The sequence below is a fragment of the Carassius carassius genome, chromosome 20, assembly GCF_963082965.1.
Source record: "Carassius carassius chromosome 20, fCarCar2.1, whole genome shotgun sequence".
In the NCBI taxonomy this organism is placed as follows: Eukaryota; Metazoa; Chordata; class Actinopteri; order Cypriniformes; family Cyprinidae; genus Carassius; species Carassius carassius.
In genome coordinates this window covers 20,912,690-20,939,464 of record NC_081774.1, presented here as the reverse complement: position 1 = coordinate 20,939,464, position 26,775 = coordinate 20,912,690, and the positions used below count along the sequence as shown (strand labels likewise).

The following is a 26,775-nucleotide window of genomic DNA, read 5'->3' as shown; positions in this document are numbered from 1 at the left end:
AACTGAATTAAATTTGCCAAATGTTAGCCAGGAACCCCAGCCTGCTAGTAGCCCAGACCAAACTGAACCCCCTGCCAATGTTGACCAACCTCCTATGAAAAAAGATGGTGATCTGATCCACCCCCTTGCACATGTCTCATTTCCATTTGCTGCCGGTGCAGGGGCATCACCATCACCCTCACAGGGGAACCGAACCCCCTACTTACCTTCAGAGCAGCTCATCACTCCGGAAGTGCAGAAGGTAGTGGTCGAACATGTCATTAAGAATAGCGACATGTCTTCTCGGTATCATGGTCATACCAAACTCAGACCGTTCTCAGGAAAGGTCCCTTGTCCCTATTTAGAGTCTGACTATGACACATGGCGCAACAATGTTGAGTTCCATCTCACAGATGCCACCGTGTCTGACAAACACACTGTCAGGAAGATAGTGGAGAGCCTTCTCCCGCCTGCTGCTAATGTGATTAAGCACCTTGGGCCTAATTCTACTCCCCATGACTACCTTTGCCTTCTCGACTCCGCCTATGGTACTGTTGACGACGGGGATGAACTCTTTGCAAAATTCCTGAACACCAATCAGAACTCTGGTGAAAGGCCTTCTGGGTATCTGCAACGTCTGGAGACAGCCTTGAGTCAAGTAGTCAAAAGAGGTGGCATTGCAGCCAGCGAGTCAGAGCGTCAACTGCTCAAGCAATTCTGTAGAGGTTGCTAGAATAACAGCCTAATCACAAGTCTCCAGCTTGAACAGAAGAAAAACAACCCACCCCCGTTTTCTGAGTTACTTCTTTTGCTACGTACTGAGGAGGACCGGCAAGCTGCTAAGTCCAGCCGCATGAGACAGCACTTCGGGGTTCCTAAATCCAAAGCCCAGTCAAATTCTCTCTCAGTAGGAGACCATGTCACTGATGACATAGACATAGAAACTGCTGCAGATAGGACATCCCCCATCCATGCACCTAAGCTGGAAAAGCAACTTGCAAAGCTACAGGCCCAAATAGCTTCTTTGAAAGCATCTTTAAGCAGCAGCTCAAGACCAGCTTCTGCTAAGCCAAGCCAGAGGTCTAAAACCAAGGCCTCAACTGAGGAAAAATCCTCATCCTCAGGTGAGTCAAAGCTCACAAGAAAGCCTCGCCCAGGATACTGCTTCAAGTGTGGCGAGGAGGGCCACATTGCATCCTCCTGCAGTAACAAACCAAATCCTGAGCTAGTTGAGATAAAACGTAAAGAGTTGAGACAAAAACAACAAGCCTGGGAAGAACAAAACAGGCATGATTTAAACTGAACTCAGTTTCTGAGGATGGACTATCAGGAACTGAAATAAAGTATGAATGTCCCAAAGCAAAACCCTTGACTAAAGCCTTCAACAACCCTCACAAAGTGGAGCGCCAAATTAAGCTACCTAAAGGACTTGTAGGACAGAAATGTACAGCTGATGTTATTGTGTCAGGGGTTAACTGTAATTGCCTCCTTGACACTGGGTCTCAAGTGACCACTGTATCTGCTTCCTTCTACAACAGCAATCTGTCAGAACACCCCATTCAGCCCATTGACGGTCTGGATGTTGAGGGTGCTAGTGGCCAAAATGTTCCGTACTTGGGCTACGTACCTCTCATCCTCAAGTTTCCAAAGAGCTTTGTTGAATCTGAGCCTGAAGTTTCTACTTTAGCGCTAGTAGTTCCAGACTTACGCATTAACTATGACTTACCTGTACTGGTTGGGACAAATGCACTTGATGTCTTGTATGATGAACATTGTCACGGAAAAAACCCAAATGACCTTTCTTCTGTCTATGGCTATAAACAACTCCTTCGCACACTTAAGCTCAGGAGAGAAGTGAGCTCTTCAGGGAGAATGGGTTTAGTGACCCTTAACAACAAAGTGCAGCCAGTGATACCTGCTCAAGGAAGAGTCCTTCTTGAGGGCAATGTCAAGGCTAGTTCCTTTGAAGAATGTGCAGTAGTTGAACAGCCAACATTATCTATCCTGCCGGGTGGGATCTTTGTGGAGTGCTGTCTTGTCACCTTGCCTAAGCAGAACCCCCACAAATTACCTGTGTGGATTAGGAATGAAACTGAGCATGACGTGACACTCCCCTCCAACTGTGTCCTTGCAGAGCTTTTCACTCCTGAGGAGATCTATGACAGCTTACCTGCTTCAAACAAAAATGTTGATCCTGTGGAATGTTGCACTGCCGCTTCTCAGTTAGTCAGTGAACCTACCAAGGAAAAACTAACATTTCACTTTGGTGATTCCCCTCTCCCAAAAGAGTGGAAGGATAGGATAACCCAGAGTCTACACGCTTATGCTGATGTTTTCGCCCAACACGACCTCGATTTTGGACACGCATCCAAAGTGAAGCACCACATAAACCTGAAAGACGAAACACCCTTCAAACAAAAGTCCAGACCAATTCACCCAAACGATTATGAGGCAGTACGGAAACATCTGAAAACACTCCTGGATGCAGGAGTGATTCAAGAATCAGAGTCCCCTTACTCATCGCCAATCGTGGTGGTCCGAAAAAAAAATGGAGAAGTCCGCCTTTGCATTGACTATCGCAAGCTAAATGCGTTGACGATACGAGACGCATATGCTCTCCCTAACCTTGAGGAAGCATTTTCAGCCCTTGCTGGATCCAAGTGGTTTTCAGTAATGGATCTCAAGTCTGGTTATTATCAGATTGAGATGGAGGAACGTGACAAGCCTAAGACTGCTTTTGTGTGCCCTTTGGGTTTTTTTACGAGTTCAACCGTATGCCCCAAGGCATCACCAACGCTCCTAGTACTTTCCAACGATTAATGGAGCGGTGTATGGGCAGTCTCCATCTGAAGGAAGTACTTGTATTCTTGGATGACATCATTGTGTTTTCAAGTACATTAGAAGAACATGAAACCAGACTTTTACATGTCCTTCAGCAATTGAGAGAAAATGGCTTGAAACTTTCTCCAGCAAAGTGTCGGTCCTTCCAAGGCTCAGTGCGCTATCTAGGGCACATTGTTTCCATAAAAGGGGTGGAGACTGATCCCGAAAAAGTCAGTGCACTCCGCACTTGGCCAAGACCACAAACCCTCAGCGAGCTCAAGTCCTTCCTAGGCTTCGCAGGGTATTATCGCCGGTTCATAAAGGACTATTCCAAAATAGTCAAACCCTTGAATGACCTCACCGGGGGTTACCCACCTTGCAGGAAGGGTAGAAAAGTAACACCATGTCCTGGGAGGTTCTTCAACCCCAAAGAACCCTTTGCCGACCGGTGGACACCTGCTTGCCAAGAAGCTTTTGTGGCGATTATAGACAAACTCACCTCCTCACCAGTACTTGGATTCGCTAATCCAAAACTACCATACGTTCTTCATACAGACGCAAGCACTTCTGGTCTTGGAGCTGCCCTGTACCAAGAACAGGATGGTGAAATGAGAGTAATCGCCTATGCTAGCAGAGGGCTTTCGCCAAGTGAAAAGCGGTATCCAGCCCACAAGCTGGAATTTCTAGCTTTGAAGTGGTCCATTGTGGAAAAGTTCCAAGACTACCTCTATGGAAACACATTCACGGTTGTAACAGACAACAATCCGTTAACATATGTGCTAAAGTCAGCTAAACTTGATGCTGCCAGTTATCGCTGGCTAGCCTCACTTTCCACCTTTGACTTTAACATAAAGTATCGGGCTGGGAAAAGCAACCAAGACGCAGACGGCCTTTCCAGGTGGCCATGTGACACTCTGGCCGATGACCATGTTTCTCTCGAGGAGAGAGAGCGAATTAAACAATTTGCTTCTCACCATCTGGCTTCATCTCCTGCCCAAGCAGACATTCCAGCTGACACAGTCAATGTCTTGTGGCACCGCCATCTTTTAAGTGAGGCTGACAACAACCTACCTTCTATCACCTTGGTAGAGTCCCTTGCCCTTCACACAGATGCAGTGCCTGACATCTACGCAGATGAGGAAGCGGTAGGATGTTCTACCATACCTACGTACAGTGAGGCAGAACTCCAGCAACATCAGAGGTCTGACCCAGTCACTGGTCATGTTGTCAACCTGTTGGTGGTTGGAGATGAAGCAAACCCCAATCTCAGTCCCGATTCTATGGAACTTAAGTTAATGCTTAAGGAATGGAAATGCTTGGAGATGAGAAATGGTCTTCTCTACAGAACCCGCCGATCAGAAGACGACATAACATACCAGTTTGTGGTTCCAGAGCCCCTAAGGTCCGCTATTATTACATGCCTCCACGACGATATGGGACATATGGGTCTGGAAAGAACTCTCGACTTGGTCCGATCAAGATTTTATTGGCCTAAGATGGCCACTGATGTGGAGAAAAAGATCAAGTCATGTGGACGTTGTGTAAGGAGAAAAACACCACCTGAAAAATCAGCACCTCTTGTGAATATCCAGACAACTCGTCCCATGGAATTGGTATGCATGGACTTTTTATCTTTGGAGCCGGACAGTCGCAACACCAAAGACATCTTGGTTATAACAGATCACTTTACCAAGTACGCTGTTGCCATACCAACCAAAGACCAGAAGGCTACCACAGTTGCAAAATGTCTTTGGGAGCAGTATTTGGTGCACTACGGGTTTCCAGAGCATCTGCTTAGTGATCAGGGCAGGGATTTCGAGTCTCGACTCATCAAAGAGCTCTGCACCCTAGCCAGCATTACCAAAGTACGCACAAGTCCCTATCATCCGAGGGGAAACCCGGTCGAACGATTCAACCGAACACTGCTAGGCATGTTAGGAACCTTGAGAGAAAAGGATAAAAATCACTGGCGTGATTATGTAAAACCCCTAACTCATGCCTATAATTGCACCAAGAACGAGGTTACTGGCTTCAGTCCGTATGAGTTGCTGTTTGGGCGCCAGCCAAGGTTACCAGTAGATATTGCCTTTAGCTTACCTGTAAAAGATGGTGCTCCTAAATCTCACTCCCAGTATGTGAGAAACCTGAAAGCACGCCTTGAGGAGAGTTATCAGATCACCATCAGGAATCCACAAAAGGTTGCTGAGAGAAACAAACGTCGCTTTGACAAAGCAGTAAGAGAATCAACGCTAGAGGAAGGTGACCAAGTATTAGTAAGGAACTTGCGGTTGAGAAACAAACATAAGCTTGCAGATAAGTGGGAGCCCACTATGTACAAAGTTCTGAAAAAGATGGGCGACTTACCTGTGTACACAGTACACCCACTGAACGGAGATGGTCCCAGTCGCACCTTACATAGGGATCTCCTACTCCCTTGTGGTGATTTAATCGAAACAGAGGAAACGGAACGGCCCGAACCAAAGGCCCATCGGCCAAGAACTAGGCATAGTCAAACTCAGCCACTTGAAGAGCACTCGGAGTCTGAGGATGATTCACCCTTTTGTCCTACCCAACGGTCTGTCATTCCTGAGGATAGGTTCTTTCAAGTGTATGAAGTTCCCAAGAGGCAGCAAACCACTTTAACTCCAGCCACAGGGGGTAACAATTTACCAGTCATGCCAATGACCTTCTCAAACTCTCAGCCTCAGGATGAGCCTATTGAAGGCAGTCCCCCTGAGTCACCTGCAGAACCTGATGGGACACCTCCTGAGATGATTGAAGGAAATGAGCCAGAGATTAGGGATGAGCAAACTGCTACCGGAAACGATGTAACTTCACCGGGCGTGACGAATGTAATTCCAGCGGTTATTGAGTATGACAGTGATGTTTCACCTGTTAGTCTAGAGGACCCTGAAAATGGAGAAGCTGTTGTTGAAGTTCAACAAAACGAGTTGCCTCAAACACAAACCTCTGAGACAACTGAAAACACAGAGAAAAGTGAAACTATTGAGGATGGAGAAACAGATGACCCTACACGCAAATCTGAGAGGTCACGGCGGCCACCAGACCGGTTCCAGTACATTCAATTGGGGAAACCCTTAATATCCCTTGCACAGAGTCTTTTAGAGAGCTTTAACCAAGCACTTGACATCGTTGGGGGTAATGATAGTTTCCAAAGGGACCCCATATCCAAGCATGAAGGGACCCATGCAGAGTCCAGGGGGGAGGGTGTAACCCATATGAAACATAGGGCTACTAAACCCATATATGTTGTTTAGAGGTGTAGTTCTATGTTTTGCCCACCAGAGGGTGCAATTCATTAGAGAGTCATAAACAGAGTGTATCAGGATTGGTAGAGAGTGCTACGCGTCTCTTCCTGATCTCTTCCTGAAAACGCGTGTAAGCTGTGAACAATTGCTGTAGAGCATCAACTGTGAGCACGAGAGAAGCAGCCTCAGTCGGGTTGTTGCTGTTTGAAACTCCGGTTGTTTTTTTTTGTTATTTTGATCACTACGAAAGAAGATGGCGAGCCCAGCCCAGAGTGACGGTGGATGGTCGTGAGAACGGTGTGGCCAGCCGTGGGACCAGCCACCGAGGACGTCGGACTAGTTTCGTTCAGACAGATAAGAATACACTTACGCTATTAACTCTACCCGGGTAGTAGTACTGAACTTTATACACACACACAAAAGGACCAGGAACTGAACTCTGAACTCAATTTCATACTCCTCAACTTAAAGGAGCATTGAGCTGAAGTGTCAGCTCACACAGACATTTTCTTTTTCTTTTATTACTGAAAGCTCTGTTTTTGTTTTATTTTACCTTCATTCTTGGTACATTATAGTACTGTGATCATTGTTGTGTTTCCAGATGCAATAAACCTGTCAACTGTTCAACTCAATACTAACTCTTTTGTGAGTCACTCAAGGCAGACCACACCTCGGACCTAGATAGATGTCAGTTACCCTGTTCTGGTATTGGTTAGCACTAGGGGGCGCTACACTAGGTATAAAAATTTGTTTTAAAGATGAAATCAGATTATTCAGGGTTTATTAGAAACCTACTTCTTTCATGCAGAGAGGAAATTAAGATATTTATACTGCAAGTCAAAGAATTTAATGGGAAGATGTACACATGTATAGACAGGCACATCAAGTATACTGCACCTTGTGGATGCCCCGGGGGTCAGCAGATAAACATCACATTTTCATTTGGGTGAACTATCCCTTTAAGTATATATACACCAGTGCCTATATAAAGTCTTCACACCCTTAATTTTTCATATTTTGTTATGTTGTGTTATGTTAAATGGATTTAAATTACTTGTTGTTTTGAACATAAATCTACACCCCACTCACCATAATGACAAAGCAAAAACCGGATTTATCACAATTTTGCAAATTTATTAAAAAGTAAACACTGAAAATTACACTGCACAAGTCTTCATACTCTTAACTCAAAACTTAATTGAAGCACTTTGGGAACAACTTCATTAAGGGTATGATGCAACAAGCTTTGCACATCTGCAGTTTTTTTTTCATTCTCTTTTGATCATCTCAAACTCTGTCAGGCTGCCTGGGGACCACTGGCGGACAGCCATTTATAGGTTTCTCCAAAGATGTCTGATTGGTTCCATTTCCTATCTCTGGCTGGGCCACTCGAGGACATTCATAGAGTCGCTCCTAAGCCATTGCTGCATTGTCTTGGCTGTGTGTGTATGGTGATTGTCATGTTGGAAGGTGAACTTCCAGCCCAATCTGAAGTTCTGAACGCTCTGAACCAGGGTTTCATTGAGGATATCTCTGTATTTAGCTGCTTTCAGCTTTCTGTCTTCTCTGATCACTTTCCCAGTCCCTGCTGCTGAAAAACACCCCACTGCATGATGCTGCCGCTACCATGCTTCATCATTGGGATGGTATTATGCAGGTGATAAGTGGTGCTCACTCAGACATGAATAAGGAATTGAGGTTCATCAGACCAGAGAATATTTTTGTTTTCATAGTCTGAGAGTTATTTAGGTGTATTTTTGTAAATTCCAATCAGGGTTTCATGTATCTTTACTGAGGAGAAGCTTGAGTTTGGTCACTTCGCCATCAAGCCCAGACTGGAGTGTTGCAGTGATGTTTGTCCTTCTGTAAGTTTCTCCCATCTCCACATAAGATCGTGGAGCTCAACCAGAGTGACCATCAGTGTCATGATCAACTCTCTAACCAAGATCCTTCTCCTTCGATTTCTTGGTTTAGCCAGGAGGCTAGATCTAGGAAGAGTCCTGATTGTTTCCAACTTCATCAGTTAAGGATTGTGGAGGCCAAATGCACCTGTGAACCTTCAACATAGCAGAAATATTTATTTGTAGTCTTCCTCAGATCTGTCTCAACACAATCCTGCCTCTCAGCTCTGCAGGCCATTCCTTTGTCCTCACGGTTTGCTCTGAAATTCATTTCAGCTGTCAAACTTTATATATGCAGGTGTGTGTGCCTTTCCAAATCATGTCCAATCAAATTAATTTGCCACAGGTTAACTCCAGTCAGAGTATAGAAACATCTCAAAGACGATCCAGTGAAACTGGAATGCTCCTGATCTAAATTTTAAGTTTCAAAGCAAAGGGTATGAAGACTTTTGCAATGTCATTTTTTTCAGTGTTTCCTTTTTAATAAATTTGCAAAGTTTAACATTATTCTTATTAATACTGGGGCAGCTGTAGTCTCGAATAGCCAGACCTTTAGACTGAAGGTCTGGAATTCGTGACAGCTTTCATTGGCCAAGGCCCATACTTTTGAAAATCCAGCGTTTAGTTGATCTTGATAATCGCTCGTTGTCACAGTTGTAAACACGACAGCTTTCTTCTTTCGCGCCACGTTATCTTTGTTTCCAGGCAAGGCCATCGCAAGTGGGGTGAAAGGTGGTGACGATTATAAGGGCCCATGGATGAGGGGGGCCCCCGGCGATTTCAACCGACTGACTGAGGCTAGCCTAAAAAGATGATCAGGACAGGTGACAGGCATCTCGTCATGAAAGCATCATTTTCTTGTGTTTTTAAGCCTCTCCACTTTCCAATTTAAACATTCAAAAGTTTAAATCATTCAAACACAAGACGCAGAAAAGCTGAACTGAGTAGCTGTTACTCGCGAGCTGTGTTCGGTGCGCACGCGGAGAGAGAGCCGCGTATCACAGACAGCAACACTGAACCGAGTGACTTCACTTAGCGAACTTCTACTTAGCGAAGTCCTCTTCAAACTTCCTCCTGCATCTGAAAGAACAAATACAAATCGTAGTTTAAATAAACAGAAAAGGATGTGAAAAAGCCCAATTCAGGACGCTGTGTTCTGGTGTTCAGGCTCACACAGAGAGAGGCGTCTCAAAACACTTGAACACCGAATTAGCCTCTCTTGTATGTTCACAAAAACATACAAAATATGTCAAAATACCCGTCTTGGAAAGTATGTTCGAAAACACTGTCGGTTATGTCTTAAGTGAAAGTAAACAGTTGAGAAAAAAATAGGAAGTGTATTATATTGGATGCATTCATCATCTCTTAAAGTGAGCGCGCCTAATTTAGATACTAGCTGCTGTAATGTTAATCCAAGAAAATTAAATTAAGAAAATCACTCACTGCTCTTGACTGAATTACTTTGTAGCTTTAACAAGAATAAATCCACAGTCAAACCAAAAATTATTCAGACACCATATATTATTTTTGAAAAAAAAAAAAAAAGTTTTAATAGGTGCAGGACACGATAATTAATTTAGGTAAGTGAGTATAGCAAAATACATCGAACTGTGACATATTGTACCCAAAAATTCTTCACTGCTAGTGAAATCGATGGAAAAAAATGTGACCAAAAATTATTCAGACACTCTGACCTAACCATGTTTTGCTTACGTGTTTTTTTCCTGAATTGCTAATGCAACCTTTTCACACCACAGACTGAACAAAATTAAGCATTGCTTGGCAATTGTTCAACAAAGTATTGATAGTTGTGTAAATATTGCTATACTAACATTTGCCTGAAGTTTTGATTGATCGTAATCCATTACATATCTTTCTATCAAAGTTATCTGACATTATCAAGATGAATGTGTTCTAACAGTTCAATTCTGAGTTGTTTTCATATTTTATTACCATTTTATAAACTAGAGCAAATAAACTGTGATAATGTGAGAAATGTTGAAGGTGTCTGAATACATTTTGGTTTGACTGTTAATTTAATTTTTACAGTGAAGACTATGCAGTGCTGTTTTATATTTAATTATTTGTTTTCTGAACCTGGACACCTACAAACATGAAAAAACTTAAACATTGTGCAAATAGCACAAATAAATAAATTGAATGAACATATAATAAACAATTTTAAACAGGGCCCACTGTTACAACCTGCACCGGGGCCCCTGCAAACCCCAGCTAAGGCCCTGTTTCCAGGCAGAACGTTAAAGAATGCGACACAAACGTCTTGCGGAAATCCTGTGGAATTCAACCAATCCGATGACGACTTCGACACTCCTGAAGTGTTTCCACTTTTGTGTCCCATATGCAGCAGAGGTTAGAGAGTTGGACTTGTAACCCAAAGGTCACAGGTTCGAGTCGGGGGGTGGGGGGTGGGGGGTGGGGGGGGGGGGGGGGGGTGAATGAACAGCACTCTCTTCCATCCTCAATACCCATGGATGATTGCCAAATTTGCTTTATATATTTCCCCAACGTCAAAATAATGCATATATGTCGGGAAACAAGATTCCAGGCTGTATATCAATATCCATGGACCACAGGATCTTTGGTTAGTTGTAATGAACACAATACTATTTTTTGTTTTGTTTTGTTTTACCTGCGTTTTCACAGCTTCCCTATTAAATCCAGTCATGCAGTAGGCTCTTTTGCCACTCAGTCTGGCTGAGGGCCGTGTTCCAGCCAGAAAGTGATGTCAATTCATACCCTCTATAGATTTTTTTATTTTTTTGTATAATTCTATATATGAAATGTTTATAATATTTTCCATACCTGTTACTTGAGTACAGTGGACATAAGGTCTGAACAGAGAGCACAAGTAGGGCAGAAAAAAATCAATACATGGGCTCAGGGGCACCGCTATGTTTTCCGGGCCCCCTTAACATAATATTGATTCAGAGAAGTAAAATAATGAACCCAGAAATGTCACAATTAACAAAAAAAAGTCAAAATATGAACTATGAATACACAAACAGAAGCCTAATTATTAATCTTATTAACCTAATTATCTATTAACAGGTGATTGTTAACTTTAATAGCAAGACATCTGGCTAAAACAACTGCCCTGACAGTGACCTCTTGTCAAAAACTTGTGACATGAATTTTGTCACAGAACTCTGTAATAATAGAGATAACACTGTTATCATAATAGGCTACTCACCTTCATGTTGTTAACTCGTTTTCATAAGCAGTTGTATAGCCTCTCTAAATTCAAACTCTCTAAATTCAAAATAGGCTACATGAAACAAGCTTCACTGCGTTATTTCTTCAGTCTCAAAAGACTTGAGCAGTAATAAATGATTGTGAACTGCCTGAAAGAAGTAAAACTCAAAGTGTTTCGTTCGCCTAATCATTCGTTTTTCCTAATTGAGTGAATGAATCATGGACTCGCTTGGCGCCACCTACTGATTCAATCATGTAACTGCCACAAAGTGGCAAAGTCGATTTCTTTCTTTTTTTCATAGTTCTGAGATTAAAGATTAGTAGAAATGAAACAACAGCAATATTTTTCATCATTTTATTTCAACGATATAGTTTTTGGTTGCTTAATATGCATCATTTGAAGAAGAGACATGAGTCAAGTTCAGCCAAGTATGGTGACCCATACTCAGAATTCGTGCTCTGCATTTAACCCATCCACAGTGCACACACACACCTGGAGCAGTGGGCAGCCATTTATGCTGCGGCACCCAGGGAGCAGTTGGGGGTTCAGTGCCTCGCTCGAGGGCACCTCAGTCATGGTATTGCCGGTATTCTTAGTATTCTTAACTGTGATATCTGTATTAAGATTCTTTAAGTTTCTGAATGTCGTGATGGGAGTGACAATATTGTGCAATAATACAGTGCATGTTAATTCATTAAGATCCCTGGCTGTAATAAATATGGTTATGACAGAAACCTACACCATGTTCATGAGGGACTGGATCTCAAACCCAAGCTGTTTCTTGTGTTTCAGGAGTGTCTCATTGATCTTCAGAGGGAACATATCTTGTCCTTGAAACATCCAGTCATCTGGAACTGTTTGATGTTCCCTTTTTCTGTAAATCATGTTTAACATTTAGCGGTTTATCTGCTCCAGGCAAAGTCTGACTTCTTGACTTTGCCAATCATCTTCAATCATGAGAGCAACTTAAAGCTGATGAAATATATTACAACGAAACCTAACTACATTGATATTCAGTGACCAAATATTTTTAAAACTCTAAATATATATGTCGTTTCCAGGCCTGGAAATCACAACTTTAAAAATTTAAAGTGCAATACAAAAGTAATGACGCAAGAGCAGGGAAGAGCGCAGGGATATCAAGACAAATAGCAAAACAGTAAAACTGTGAAATATTATTACAATTTAAAATTACCATTTTTTTTAGAATATGTAATTTCTGATGGCAAAGCTCAATTTTTAGCATCATTACTCCAGTCTTCAGAAAGCATTCTGATATAGCGATTTGCTGCTCAAGGAACATTTCTTACCTGTAATGTTGTAGTGAAGTTGTGCTGCTTAATATTTTTGTGGAAATTGTGGATTTTTTTTTTCAGGATTCTTTGATGAAAAGAAAGTTCAAAAGAACAGCATTTATTTGAAATCTTTTGTAACAAATGCTTTTACTGTCACTTTTGATCAATTTAATGCATCCTTGCCGAAAAAAAAAAAAAAAAAACGGATCTCAAACTTTTTCTCCGCGGTGGTGTTTATGCAAACCCATACGCATGACTTTCACCAAAAATGCCACAACATGTGCAGGGTTTTCTGATGATTAGTAATATAAGCATATGGTATATTATTTACCATATGCAGCATTAATGATATACTAAATATTTATGATAAACTAAATATCCTGTGAAAATCAGATCCTAAACAAATAGATATGGCAGACATAGATATTCTTACATGTGAATAACTAGGTTTTACCATTACAATATGGTGCATGACTTGGGTTATCAGCTGGTAATGTGGTATCTGCATATAGATATCTATGAGAAAAATGCTACAGCTACTTTGAGTATTTGTCTGCCCTCCAGTGGCGACGTTCTTGCGCTCATAGGGTTCATAATATTGGTGCACTACTTAGCTAAACCTAAGAATCTGTGTCACTTTGAATCACTTAAGATTCTGTATGCAAAAATAAAAAAAGTTGCCCTAAATGCATAAAAAGACCAGATCCTTCCACTGTGGCATATGAGATATTCAAGCTCCCATCTGGAGAATTCTGCTCAAAACGTATTTTCACGAAACCAGAGAAATCTATTAAGTTACTAAAGAAACACTCAAGAGGACCAGCTGTCCCTTTTGTTTCAATGATTATATTTGAGAATCAGCATTTTGTGGAAATGATGCAGTATATAAAAAAGGGGGATAGAAACTTTACTATAACTAAACGTCACTCTACTTCTTCCGTCCCTGCACACTGCAGATGAGACATGTGAGGGTTTACCTCTAAATAATAAACATTCATCCCAACTCATCACCTGAGCCCATGTTCAGTAGGATCCCGACCTGCTCAGATGATTTTAACAGGAACTGTAGTCACTTTGGAACTGATGTTCAATCCTTAGAAACTTTGCATATACATGATACACAATGTTTTCCCTACATCAACGCCATCTGTGAAACCCTTTTAATTTCCATAACGATTTGAACATAACTCATGGACATGTACTGTCTTCAAGAATTAGACCCAGATAGAATGGGATGTGCCAAGTTGTTTGTAAATAAATACGTTGACAAATGCAGCTCAAGGGACGGTCCCTATGAACTACCAAATGTTCGAAGTATCCTGGACATATTATGAAAAAAAAAGAAGAAAAAAAAATAGATGAGTGGTAAAAGGGCACAGTCAATTCAGTCTTTCTAGGGCACAAATGACAGGACAGGAGGCTGTGTAATTTGTCAACAAGGGGAGGGGTTAATTCCTTTCCTGCACAAACACAGTCTCCTGCGGACACAGTCCTGCATCCTGCAGTGTGATGTCATAGTCCAAGTGAGCGAGTCTTCGGCGGGGGAAGTTGGTGACAAGTTCGAAGCGTTCGTTGGGGAAACCCTTAGACTGAACGTGTCTCACTAGTGCCTACAAACAATAACAGAGGAAGAAAATGAAGGCTACATCTCCAAAATAAAACATAAAAATCTGAATTCACACATACATAAAATGTTTCTGTATTAGACAACATCTGCTGCAATCTTTTTTTCCTTTTTAATAGACGTAAGGTTTTAAAAAATCGGTAGAGGATAGACATATTTTGGTTTTACGTTTTAGCTGAACTGCGCAGCCCTACAAACAAGCACAGCAAACCAGGATTTTTAAATTGAATTTTAAATTCTAAATAACGATTTTTATCTTAAAAAAAAAAAAAAAAAATATGATAAATCATCCTGAAATGTTATACCCACCATGAGTTTAGCTTTAGCAGACAGTGCTATCTGTTCTCTCTGGCCGTCTGGGTATCGAAGCATTAAGCGGGCCTTTGGACCTGTCAACAGAGTAATTTTTGAATATTTTTAATTATTACTAAATATTATTAGCATGTATAAATGTTCAAATCCTTTAAAGGGACAGTCATCAAAAAGCTACCATTATTTACCTCACCAACATTTCATTCTAAACCATTCTTAGGCCCCGTTTACACTTGTGCGTTTTCGTTTTAAAACGGCGTTTTAGAATGAAAACGATCCTCGTCTACACTGGCGTTTCCACTGCTTTTCAGAAACGATGCCAATGTGAAAAAGCAACGCTAAATCCGATCTGAGCAGTCAGACTGAAACGGATTTCCAGGATTCCAAACCACATACAAATGTAGCTCGAAACGAATTTGCACAAATGGGATTTCATGTAGTTCATTGTTCGTTTAGACTATCTAAATATGATCAGATTTCAATCGGATTTGCACAAAATTTCGGATTTGGGTTGACAGTCTGAATGAGGCTTATTTGGAGGGGAAGATTATCACAGAATACTTGAATTTCAGTCGGTTTCTCACCCTTCAGTTGAGATACGGACTACCTTTGGTTTTTTGGACTTTGACAGAGGAGGGTCACTACGAACTATAATGAAGATTTTTCCTCTGTTCTTCAGTGAAAAAAAACAGCAATCAGGTTTTAAATGACATGAGGGTAAGCAAATAAGCACTGTATTTTCTCTTTGGGTGAAGTATCCCTTTAGACAACTGACATCAGAGAAATGGTGGATACCGTTATCGTCTGGATCTGCTGTGCTGGTGCCGGCAGGTTCTGACGGCAGGTGTGATGTGGATCTGTGGTTTTCTCCCAGCTGCTGTTGGGACTCTGTTTGTCCTGTCTGACTGTGACTGAGCCCAACCGGATCTAGGTGGTTCTTCTTACTCTCCTCTTTCCTGTGGCATAACTCTTTGTATGGGGACTTCCTGTGATGGGCTGGGCTGTCCGGCCTGGTGGGAGGAGCTACCTCTGCAGAGACGTGTCCATCTAAAGAATCCTCCCCTTCGACGGTCTCATTATCTGAAACATCCACTGAGATCAAGCCTTCGCTGTCAGAGAAAGGTTCGGCATCTGACTCCTCATCATCTGAGCGGGACTCTGCCTCGTCCTGGGTGGACTCGTAGTGTGTTTCTTGAAGAGAGGCCCTGATAGCGGCCTCTAACTGACTGTCCTCACTGGCATCTATCAAACTCTCCTGTATAGACAGATAAAAGACTGTGATGTGAAGCAAAGACACATAAATGCTTTTTCAGGAACCTCCAGAACCTTAAATGTGAACACTTACAGAACGAGCCCGTTTGGCTGGAGGTTGACTGGACTGCCCATCCAGCTGCCCGTGCTCTGATAGGAAGCCTGTGACCTGATCCAGGAATGAGGACACATCTAACTGGTTCCACTCAACCATCTTTTGTCCTATATTTGTCAGAGGTTAAAAAAATTATTAATAATAAAGCTAAAAAAAATTTTATTTAATCATTTTTTTTAACCATTCCCTGATAATGCATACAAATGTTTGTCCATTTTTTTTAAGCTTATGAAACAGTCACAACTTATTTTTTTATAAAACCATATGGTACCTGATATATAACTTAATTAATGAGTGAATGTGCAAATATTTGAAAGTTTCATGGTATCATGTTATAACCATGCTTTTACTAAATAACATGCTTTTACTAGTCTTAATACTTTATCAATTAGAAAAATAAATATTTAAAAAAAATTCTATAGTATACATGAACTATAGCAAAACCAGTATAATGTAATAAAAAAAAATTCATTCAGATTTTTGAGAAACTGCATTTGTATATATTGTAGTGTTGTCAAAAGACCTGGTACTTCGGTAACAAGTCAGTACCAAAAAAAAATGAAAATGTCACGGTACCAGGATTCTTTAATTAACTGTCACCCCGTCCCGTATACGGGACGCCTACATTTACTTCACTATATTACAATGAAATCTAATCTAATCTTGACAAACTATATATTGTTGGAAAGGTCTAAGACTCCCAAATATATATTTTACCAATGTTCTTTGTTAAAAATTATGTAGGAAAAGTAATGACAAGAGTGCACCCTCAAAAATCTAAATTATAACAGGAGTTCTGACCTTTGTTTAAATTAAAAAAAAAGACTTCTTCGTTGCCTTTTTCTCGATCACATTTTAGACATCATCAGAAATTATCGAATGAGAACTTAAAATCTCAAAATTCATCAATTCATCGTCAGCCCAGTTCTTAACGCATACAGCACTATGAATTCCGCGAAGCAGAAAACGCGGCAGAATCTCAAAATCCAGTCATGAAAATGAAACTTACATTTTAATATAGACAGTCACGGAATTTATCAAAGTTAGCATAAATAAATCAAATCAAATCTCCATATGGACCAGTATCTGTAAATGTTAAGCCACAAAATTTGGTTGAAATATGAATCCTGCATGTTCCTTAATGAATGAATGGCAGAGACGTGCGGGTTTGTTTACTACATAGACTGAAGCACGTGACGCTTGCAGTAATTTCAGCATCTGCCGTCTCAATGAGGACATAAATACATAAACAACATCACCAGAACTGTTCTGAGTCACTTCACAAGCATTTTACCATTTCATCGGAGTAAAACCAGTGTCAGTTTAAAGGTATTCACGTCAACCCCATTAAAATAAGTTCATTTTTACATAAATGAATTGTGCTAGAAATATTAATATTATTTAGTAGAATGTATGTGACACTGCTACTACTGTTTAAAGAAATAAATCACACAATTTTTATTCCATGTTTTAATTTTAATAGCAAATCCCCTTTATTTACCAAAAGTTTAAATGTGTTTAAATTTCATTAATTAAAAGACAAATTAAATTTTGGTGAAACTTGTTTACTGTTTTTCATAATTATATTACTTGTAGAAAAACTTTAAACACAATTGTAAACAAGTATAAAGAATGGCATTGGTTTTATTTTTAGTGATAAAAGTGTGTTTTTTTTTATTAGCATATTTTTGTGTTTTGTTTTGGTACCGAGAACCGTGGATTTTCACTGGTATCGGTACCGAATACTGAAATTTTGGTACAGTGACAACAATAATATATTGTATAAAACTCATACAAACATTAGTGCAAAGCACCAGTATTATTTATTGAAATCAATGAATTTAATAAAAAAATCTAGTTCAAAATGCATGTGCCAGGTTTTTAGCAATGTGCTCTCAGACTCAACTTGCATGGACTTAAAAATACATTTTCTTATAAATGTATTTATTTTATGTGCTTTTTTTTACCCCCCAGATATTGTTTCCATTTAAGACATTTAAATGTAATTAATTTAATGTAAGTGCCATGTAAAAATATTTGTAAAACAGTACTAACATTTTACCAAGATTAAAAAAAATATTAATTCATAAATATTGTTTATATAAATAAAAATATATAACTTGTTGTAAATGTATTCATTTTATGAGATATTTTTGGATTCCAATATATTTTTTTAATCAAAAACATGCTGATTATAGAAAAGACACATTTAATGCTTGACTTGGCTTGAGCATCTGAAATGAATTGATATTGATATTTTTCAGAAAATGCAACAAATCAGTTCAACACTGCCTTGGGTCTCTCACCTGTACGTGGGTCCAAGATAGAAATATAGGGGAACTTGTTAAGCTTGTAAAACTGAATGTACCTCTGTCCTTCCTCACTGTCATGGTACACCTGTAAGCAAAAACAGCTTATCTAAACAACTCAAAAGCTCACATTAACTATTCAAGTAATATCATGGAAGACAAAGAGACCGAAGACATTTATGTCTGTGTAAATGTACCTGCCAGAATATGAAGTGCTCTCTGATTATGTTTTTCACAGCATCATTGCTCCACACGTCTCGGTTTAGACACTGACAGGCAAAATCCTGGACATTCTGAATGTTGATCATCAGCCATTTGTTCTCAAGCTGGCCGGAGTCTTTCGCCTGAGGTGACAAAATACATTGTGAAAATGTGTTAAATCACATAGTGAGAGATAATGAGGTGACTTGCAGGAATATTCTAAAATTAAAACAAGTTAAAGCATAAACAAGCTTGTAATTTTGTTGTGTTGAAATGATTTAGACTATTATATAAGTACAGTACAGGTTTCTATGAAACCTACAGTGACTTTATAACTCACATTTTTTTACTTTATAACTTGCAATTGCGAGTTTATATCACACAATTCTGAGAAAAGAAAAAAGTCTGAAAAAATATCTTGTTTTATTTTTTTATTCAGTGGCCGAAACGGGCTTCCACATAAAAGCACATCAGTCAAAGATGCTGTCAAAAAGGCTGAACCAGGAACATTTCTTCAAGAACTGATGCCACCCAGCCTGATTTCTGTTCTTTCCTTATGTAAGACTCACAACATCCTGAACCTGTGTTTGGACACTCCCTGATTTGCAGGGCTTGACTTGTTCTTGGCCAGAAACAAAACCCATTATTACTAGGATGGCCATATGCTCCATTCAAACGGGACACGTCCCGGCTAGGATTTTAATATTGCTTAAAATATCCAGGTTTTGGCTGTTTGCACTGTGCAGGTCAATAATTGTGTGACATTCATGAGAGCTATAGAGCGCAGACCAGACAGCTCCTTATGCTTTCAAATCGCTCTCGTGTGTTTGTTTGACCTGAAGCGTTGCTGCGCACTTTGGTGTCTTTTTTTGATCGGTACTCAACAAACGTGTGCATATTTGCATTGCTTTGATCGTTCCTTGTACAGGTGCATCTTAAAAAAATTTAATATCATGGAAAAGGTCTTTATTTTTGGTCATTTAATGAAAAAAAAAAAAAAAAAAAAAAAAAAAAAAAAATCGAACTTTCTTATATTCTAGATTCATTGCACACAAACTGAAATATTTCAAGAGTTTTTTTTTTAATTCTGATGGTTATGACTTACAGCTTAGGACATTTTACAATTCAGTATTTAAAAAAAAAATGTAATATTCCATTTTGAGTTAGTTTGATTAATTATGAGTATAAATACTAGGAACCTCTTGGGGTAGTTTAGAACATGCAACCACAATTATGGGAAAGACTACTGACTTGACACTTGTCCAGAAGACAATCATCAACACCCTCCACAAGGAGGGTAAGCCACAGAAGGTCATTGCTGAAAGGGCTGGCTGTTCACAGAGTGCTGTATCAAAATATATTCGTAGAAAGTTGACAGGAAGGAAAAAGTGTGGTAGGAAAAGGTACACAAGCAACAAGGATGACCATAGCATTGGGAAGATTGTCAGGAAAAGGAGATTCAAGAACTTGGGAGAGCTTCACAAGGAGTAGACTGAAGCCGGACTCAGTGCATCGGGAGTCACCACACTCTGACGTCTTCAGCAAAAGGGCTACAGCTGTCACATTCCTAAAACCAAGCCACTTCAGAAGCATTTCACCTGGGGTAAGGAGAAAAAGAACTGGACTGTTGCTCAGTGGTCCACTGTCCTCTTTTCAAATGAGAGTACATTTAGCATTTCATTTGGAAATCAAGGTCTGGAGTCTGGAGGAAGACTGGAGAGGCACAGAATCAAAAGTCCAGTTTGAAGTTTCTGAAATCAGTGATGATTTGGGTGCAGTGACGTCTGCTGGTGATGCTCCATTGTGTTTTATCAAGTCCAAAGTCAATGCAGCCATCTACTAGGAGATTTTGGAGCACTTCATGCTTCCATCTGCTGACAAGCTTTATGGAGATGCTGATTTTATTTTGGAGCAGGACTTAACACCTGCCCACAGTTCCAAAACCACTTCTAAGTGGTTAGCTGACCATGATATTACTGTGCTCGACTGGCCAGCCAACTCACCCGACCGAAAATATTCAAACTTTTGAGATACTGAATTTTTTATTTTCCTAAGCTGTAAGTCATAACCATCAGAATTAAAACAAAAAAACTCTTGAAATATTTCAGTTTGTGTGAAATGGTTGTAGAATATAAGAAAGTTCGTTTTTTTTAATTAAATTACAACAGCCCCACGATTGGTTGATTATATACAATACTTGCATGTTATTGGTCAAACTGCTTTGGATGTTTTAGGCAATATTAAAACCCTGTCCGGAACGTCCCCCGTATGAACGGTGCATATGGCCACCCTAATTATTAAACTGACAAAAAACAGAGGACTGAAGCACACAAATTAGCCGATCACTGGATGTGTTAATGGTAATACTAACTGGTTTACTAAAGCAGTCATAGAGCTTACCGTCTCAAAGCTGCCTTTGTGCATGAGTTCAATGGGGGGACGGAACAGATCGGCTAGAGTGCTGAGCTTCTTGTCCACTGCACTTCCGTTTCTCAACTCCTGCTCCTGTCGCACTAAAGAGTCACATCACAACAGCAGGATTTCAGAAGAAGGACTAGACCATGTGTGCCATCAGAATGCCTCACATGTACTTACTGGTTTCTGTCTGAAAATCCCGAAATCCATCAAAGATTGATCGTGCTGGTCTACGCCTCTTTGGTACTGTGAAAGAGAGATATTACCAGGGTTTCCCAAATTGGGGTTTGAGAGTTAATGAAAAGCTAATAAATAATTATATTGAATGTCAAATTTAAATACATAAATGAGGCTGTTTGATAATTGCGAAATATCTTATAATTTGATTATCAAATGTTTGAATATAATTAAATGTCTGTATAGTCTGATGTGCTGCATATATCATAATGAAGCAAACATAAACCTGATAATTTCTTCCTCATAACTACTACATATTAGGGCTGTCAAATCGATTAATCTCCAAAATAAAAGTTTGTGTTTACATAATGAGTGTGTCACCCTGCCTGGAGCACAAAACCAGTCATAAGTAGCACGGATATATTTGAAGCAATGGCCAACAATACACTGTGTGGGTCAAAATTATAGATTTTTATTTTATGTCAAAAATCATTAGGATATTAAGTAAAGATCATTTTCCATGAAGATATTTTGTAAATTAACTACTTTTAAATATATCAACGCTTAATTTTTGATTAGCAATATGCATTGCTAACAACTTCATTTGGACAATAAAAAAAAAAAGACCTTATGACTGGTGTATATTTTTGTACAATGCACACATATCATGCAAACATAAACTTTAATTTTTCTGTGGCTCAAGTGGTAGAGCATTGCGTTAGCAGTGCAAGTTTGTGGGTTTGATTCCCAGGGAACACAAGTTAGGTAAAAAATGTTAGCCTGAATGCACTAAGTCGCTTTGGATAAAAGAGTCTGCTAAATGCATACATTTAAATTTAATTTAATTTTGAATTTATTTTGAATGCAATTAATCACGATCTTACAACATACTCTTCCTCTTTGCTACTACAAGTTAAACCTTTACATATGATTTTTGTTTTTGGCTAAATTTTATTTCGGTTTCTATGTTTCAGTAATCAAAAATAATTTGAGTAAACTTTTAAAGGTAACATTTAATGAGTTATTCTAATTATCATATTGTACTTTTAATTTACAACAGTAATATACTTTTGTCTTCATTTTTATATAATTTTATAATTAAACCTAGTAATATAATAAATATTAACATTATTATTTTTGTTATATTGTTATAATGATAATTGTGTTGATTTTTATTATTCAATTTGATTGGCTTTCTAAAAAAAAATCTGTGTAAATCTAATGTGGACTAAGACACTATCACAACTAAACAGTTTCCACCTTAAAGTCTAGCTACAAAGATAGAATAAAACACTTACACTTAGATTAAACATTTTATATATGTACTTGCATGCCATATGACCATTAATTGGAAACAGAAAACAGTGAACATGCAAATACGATAATAAATCATTTCAATACAGTCAATTCTCAGGGGTGTACTTCAAGTCATTTTTTTACACCTCAGGTGTTTGGTGCAGTGGTGTAGTCCTCACCCCTCAACCCCCCGTCCCACCACCATCACCACACACAAAAAAACATCAACATTTTATTGCTGTTGGTTTATTAGTAATTAAAATAACATCAATATAGTGCACTCTAAAACTGGTCAACAGATTATTTTTAAGTAGTCTACAGCATGACTTCCAGGTGGTTCCAGCCCATCTGTCGACGCATTATTACAGTTCTATATCATTTCAACAGGTTTCTTTGGAATTATATTCACTGTGAATAGTGCTTCATAGATACATCATTTTATTATTTTATTTAATGTTCATTACAGCGTGTAGGCATGCAGGGCTGGATTGGGGTTAAAATTTGTCCCACGAGTTCCCCCATTAATGTTTTGCTGGGTTATAGGGCCTTCAATTGGAGTAAATTAATGAATAAAACAGGACAGAAACAAATGATAGGTATTACTGAATTCAAATCAAATGGGTTTTTTTGTCAGATAGAAATGCACTTGACAGTAAAGCAATGATTTTGAGCTAGAATGCCAAAAAAAGTTAAGCCTACTTCTAATAGATTCTGTCATCATTTCCTCACCCTCATGCAATTGCAAACCTGAATGACTTACTTTCTTCTGTGGAACACAAAAGAAGATATTTTGTAGGATGTTACCAAACCATTTTGCTTACACCCTTGATTTCTACTGTCTGGACAAAAATGTCTTGAATTTCTCAAATTATCTTCTTTATGTTCCACAGTAGAAAGTAATTCATACAGGTTTGGAGTGACATGATGTTGAGTAAATGGTAACTTAAATTTTTGGGTGAACTATCCCTTTAAGAACTTTACGATTTGGAAATAATTTATATAAGACACTTTAATCTGGCTCTTCAATCAACATTTTACTTCTATTAAAATTAATTAGAACTAAACATCGAAAGACAGAAGTTGTTGTTACAATTAGCAGGCCTATTAGAGTACGATGGTGGTCCCAAGAAGTAAAACCACGGTAAATGACTATGGTGCTGAATTGACTAGCCTATGTATTGGCGTTTGACTGATCAGCTCTTTTGCATGCGGCTGGCGGAAGCATTGCGTAGCGCCGCTTCACACTTTTTTTGAGTATTTGCTTTTTGCAGTTTGGTGTCATTTAAAAACAGTGCCTAATGTAGGGGAGGTCTCCCTTGCTTCGAATGTCCCGGTGCTCCCAGCGATGGCATTTGAGCAGAGTTCTCTCGCTACAGCGGACACTGCACTCAGTAGAAAATGTACCAACTACGACAAAGAATCACGAGTTTCACACAACTGTATGGGACACCATTAAAGGGGAAGCTACATAATAGTAATTACAGACTTGCGAAGCAACAAAACAAGTGAGTATACGCAAATATTGATCCTTAGAAGTGTAATACGCAAACAGCCCGGGGGAAAAAGTAAGCATACGGCGTATACTTGCATATGGCCCCGACTTCACCACTGGTTGGTTGACAAAATAGTTCAGGAAGCACTAGGTTAGAGAGAGAAGATGTATAAATGGGAACTGTACCTCCAAACAAGGGCTCCGGCTCCACCAGAATGTCCTGCTTCTGAGGAATGGGTGCTCGCACGTCATCTCTACCAGAGAGGAGAACACAGCATTCAAACTCAAAGCACAGAGCATGCAGTGACTCAAAAAAACAATCCAGCAGCTTGAGACCAAGAGCTTTTGATGTGTCATATGAAGTCACTCACTCTTCAGGGGGGTGTCTGCTGCCGGACGCCCCGGCTGAACTGGCACTTGTGCTAGGTTCCTCTGCGATGCCCCCTCCGTCTAGAAACATGGTGACGGCCATCTCTAGGTTATTGTTACATGCTTCCAACATATGCTTCCCAACACTCTCTGTGGCTCCTACAAACAAACACACACATGCAAAGATATCAACAGCATGTATTATGTGAGGTGAAACATAAACACACTGGAAAAAATACAACAGATGCACTTCAAGAGGTTAATATGTAACTGTTAACACGTTACTGGTACTGCTTTTACAAAAATATGCAAATAAGGATTTCCTTTGATTATATGGTGACATCATATTAATCCCCCCAAAAATTCAATGCTGTTTCACCAAATAAACAGTGCAGGTTTACATCTGTAATATTAGGTCGAAGGACGCACAGAAGCAGCGCTCGCTCGTTTCAGTTCTTAACCCCCGCCCCTTCAGAGAGCGCGCATGCGCAGAACCAGCGCATCTTTCACCTCAACGAAAAAGTAGCGAGCTGCGAAACATGGCTTGTATTTTCTGACCAACAGAAACGAAACTATCAAATGAAACACACCATCATGCGATGCTCAAAAGCAGGCTTTGCGTACACTTCCAACGACAGTTAAACTGAACCGTCTTAGTGCTTTGAGAACATCATAGTTATGTGTGTATCTTTGACTTAGACGCGAGTTGTGAGAAGCACACAGAGAAACGGAAAACTGATTTGAGGATCAGCCTCCACAAACCGCCATGTTGTGGACTGTGGCTCACATGACACAGTTGTCGAAGTTGTTCAACACACTGCTGGCTGGAAACATTCAGTCACACACAATCAACCTGTAGCATTTACATTTAGCAGTGGGTAAAATAACCGTAAATCAGTGCAGCACTAGTCAGGTTTGAATTGAAAGGTGCTACACATGTAGCGAGGGTGAAATAACAGAAGTAACGTTAAAAGCACATGCTCAAAGTTCAGTCTCAGAGAGTTTTACATTACCATCAGTATACTTAAAAAAATTGTCTACATTAGGTCACCCCCTTTCTGTTCGGATTTATTTTCTCTTGCATGCAGATCCATATTAAAGCAAGTGCAGATAGCAGCTAGCCGAAGCTTTCGTTGGTCTCTTTGCATGACAGAGGGGGCAGTAATGATGATGCCCTCGTCCCTACACACAGCATTTCTAAAGACCTCGTGTTTTACTCAAGCGAAATGGCCTATGCAAAAATTCCCGCAAATGCAAAATGTAAATATTTACCAGTTATGGCTGTGAACTGTTGTATTAACCCATTAACCCCCGGGGCTGATGCGTCTCCGAGAGTCGCCATCTTGCCGCCACTGACAACAACACGAGTGCACGCATGCACGGCATCGACCAATGAGATCTCTTTCTACATCTGCCTCCGCGCGTCACCTCCGTGGATCTGTGGGTAATGTATTTCATTCGTAGTATCACGGACTAGAGTCCACTGTGCGCTGAATAAACGGCTTTGTTTGTATGATCAACGGTGTGGGTGCTAGTCTTCAACATGTCTCTCAATAGACATTCACTTTGTAAAAAAAAAGCTTTGAGTTTGCTATTTATCTGTAATGACAAAGGAGAGAAATGCCATGCATTTATATTTCACTAAATATGCTATATTTAGAATATATAGTAAGGACATTTTGATTTGTAATTAATTCTGGTCAATATACCAGTGTTTATGATAAAAATTGTGTAAAAATTGTGCTTGAACCACCATGTCTCTCAAGAGAGACAATAAGAGAGACAGTAGCACAAATTCAGATGGGGGCCATTTTCAAGAAGACCCAATATTTTGAAAATAATAAGACTTACAATTTAGATTAAATTATGTCAAATATGTAAGCAATGATCATAACAGTATTTTGATCAGGTTTGACACATGAAATTGTCAGAAATTTAGCAAAATGTATCAAAAGAACTCACCATACATGCACCTCAGATCAGTCAACACCTGCAATGAAAGTAGTCTAAACAAAATCCCTTTTCATCCACTGTTCTGACACCACAGACATAAATTCATTCTTAAAATGTATCTATTTATATTTACAATATAACATTTTATTTGTGTAAAAAAAATTATAGTTGTAGTTAGATTTTAGCAAAGCTGTTTGATGTATGGTAGGAACATGCATATTTTGTTACACATGGAATATCTTAAATTCAATTAAATACGTATTTTTAAGATTTCAAATTGCTTTTATTCTAAAGAATAAAAATATGCAAACACTTTATGATTTTTTTTAATTAAACTGCTGCAAAGGGACACTGTTTACAAGTCGTACTCCCTGCTAACAGTTACTCTGTTGCGAAATCTGAGATTCATGAATAATCTAATGTAAATTTTGCATACTGCAATCATTTATTGTGCGTACATGCAATACAAGCTCAATTTAGGGTTATACAGGCTAGAAGTAGTAAATGATACAAACAGATATTCATATGTAAAATATATTGTGCTGTAATATTGTACACTGAATAAAATTAATATGTAAACGAATGTGGTTATATAACATGATTTAATGACAAATATTTGATTTGAATATGACAAATGCATGACCTTTTCTGTGTGTCACTTTTTATTAAAAGCCTAGAAGTCTCTGTGTCGATGAAAATCATGCACAAGATGTATCTGGTATTTATGCATACAGTTAATGAGAATATACTTTCTTGAAACATTTCCATTAGGATCTTGGT

At 39.3% G+C, this 26,775-nt stretch overlaps 1 protein-coding gene across 2 annotated transcripts; it reads right to left on the bottom strand.

Moving 5' to 3' along the window:
* Positions 1-13,307: 13,307 nt before the first annotated feature.
* ubxn7 (UBX domain protein 7) lies at positions 13,308-25,465 on the bottom strand. 2 transcript variants are annotated; one of them, XM_059502152.1, is made up of 11 exons: positions 25,315-25,465; positions 24,045-24,201; positions 23,860-23,927; positions 20,889-20,954; positions 20,694-20,806; positions 18,290-18,436; positions 18,090-18,180; positions 15,763-15,890; positions 15,213-15,672; positions 14,415-14,494; positions 13,308-14,091 (listed from the first exon to the last, which is right to left on the bottom strand). In XM_059502152.1, exons 1-11 carry the CDS (start codon positions 25,382-25,384, stop codon positions 13,930-13,932), a joined length of 1,542 nt encoding a protein of 513 aa, XP_059358135.1. In that variant the 5' UTR covers positions 25,385-25,465; the 3' UTR covers positions 13,308-13,929. The 2 variants fall into 2 exon arrangements, with proteins under 2 accessions (XP_059358135.1, XP_059358136.1); XM_059502153.1 differs by lacking the exon at positions 25,315-25,465 and adding an exon at positions 25,056-25,211.
* Positions 25,466-26,775: the final 1,310 nt, after the last annotated feature.

What these genes read in the sequence shown, in the direction of transcription:
- ubxn7 (XM_059502152.1), bottom strand. Translation starts at nt 25,384, where the DNA reads ATGGCGACTCTCGGAGACGCATCAGCCCCGGGGGTTAATGGGTTAATA. An exon ending in AGCAGACACCCCCCTGAAGA is followed by an intron (nt 23,928 to 24,044) that starts GTGAGTGACTTC and finishes CCTCTCTGGTAG; the next exon opens with AGATGACGTGCGAGCACCCA. An exon ending in GGATTTTCAGACAGAAACCA is followed by an intron (nt 20,807 to 20,888) that starts GTAAGTACATGT and finishes GTGACTCTTTAG; the next exon opens with TGCGACAGGAGCAGGAGTTG.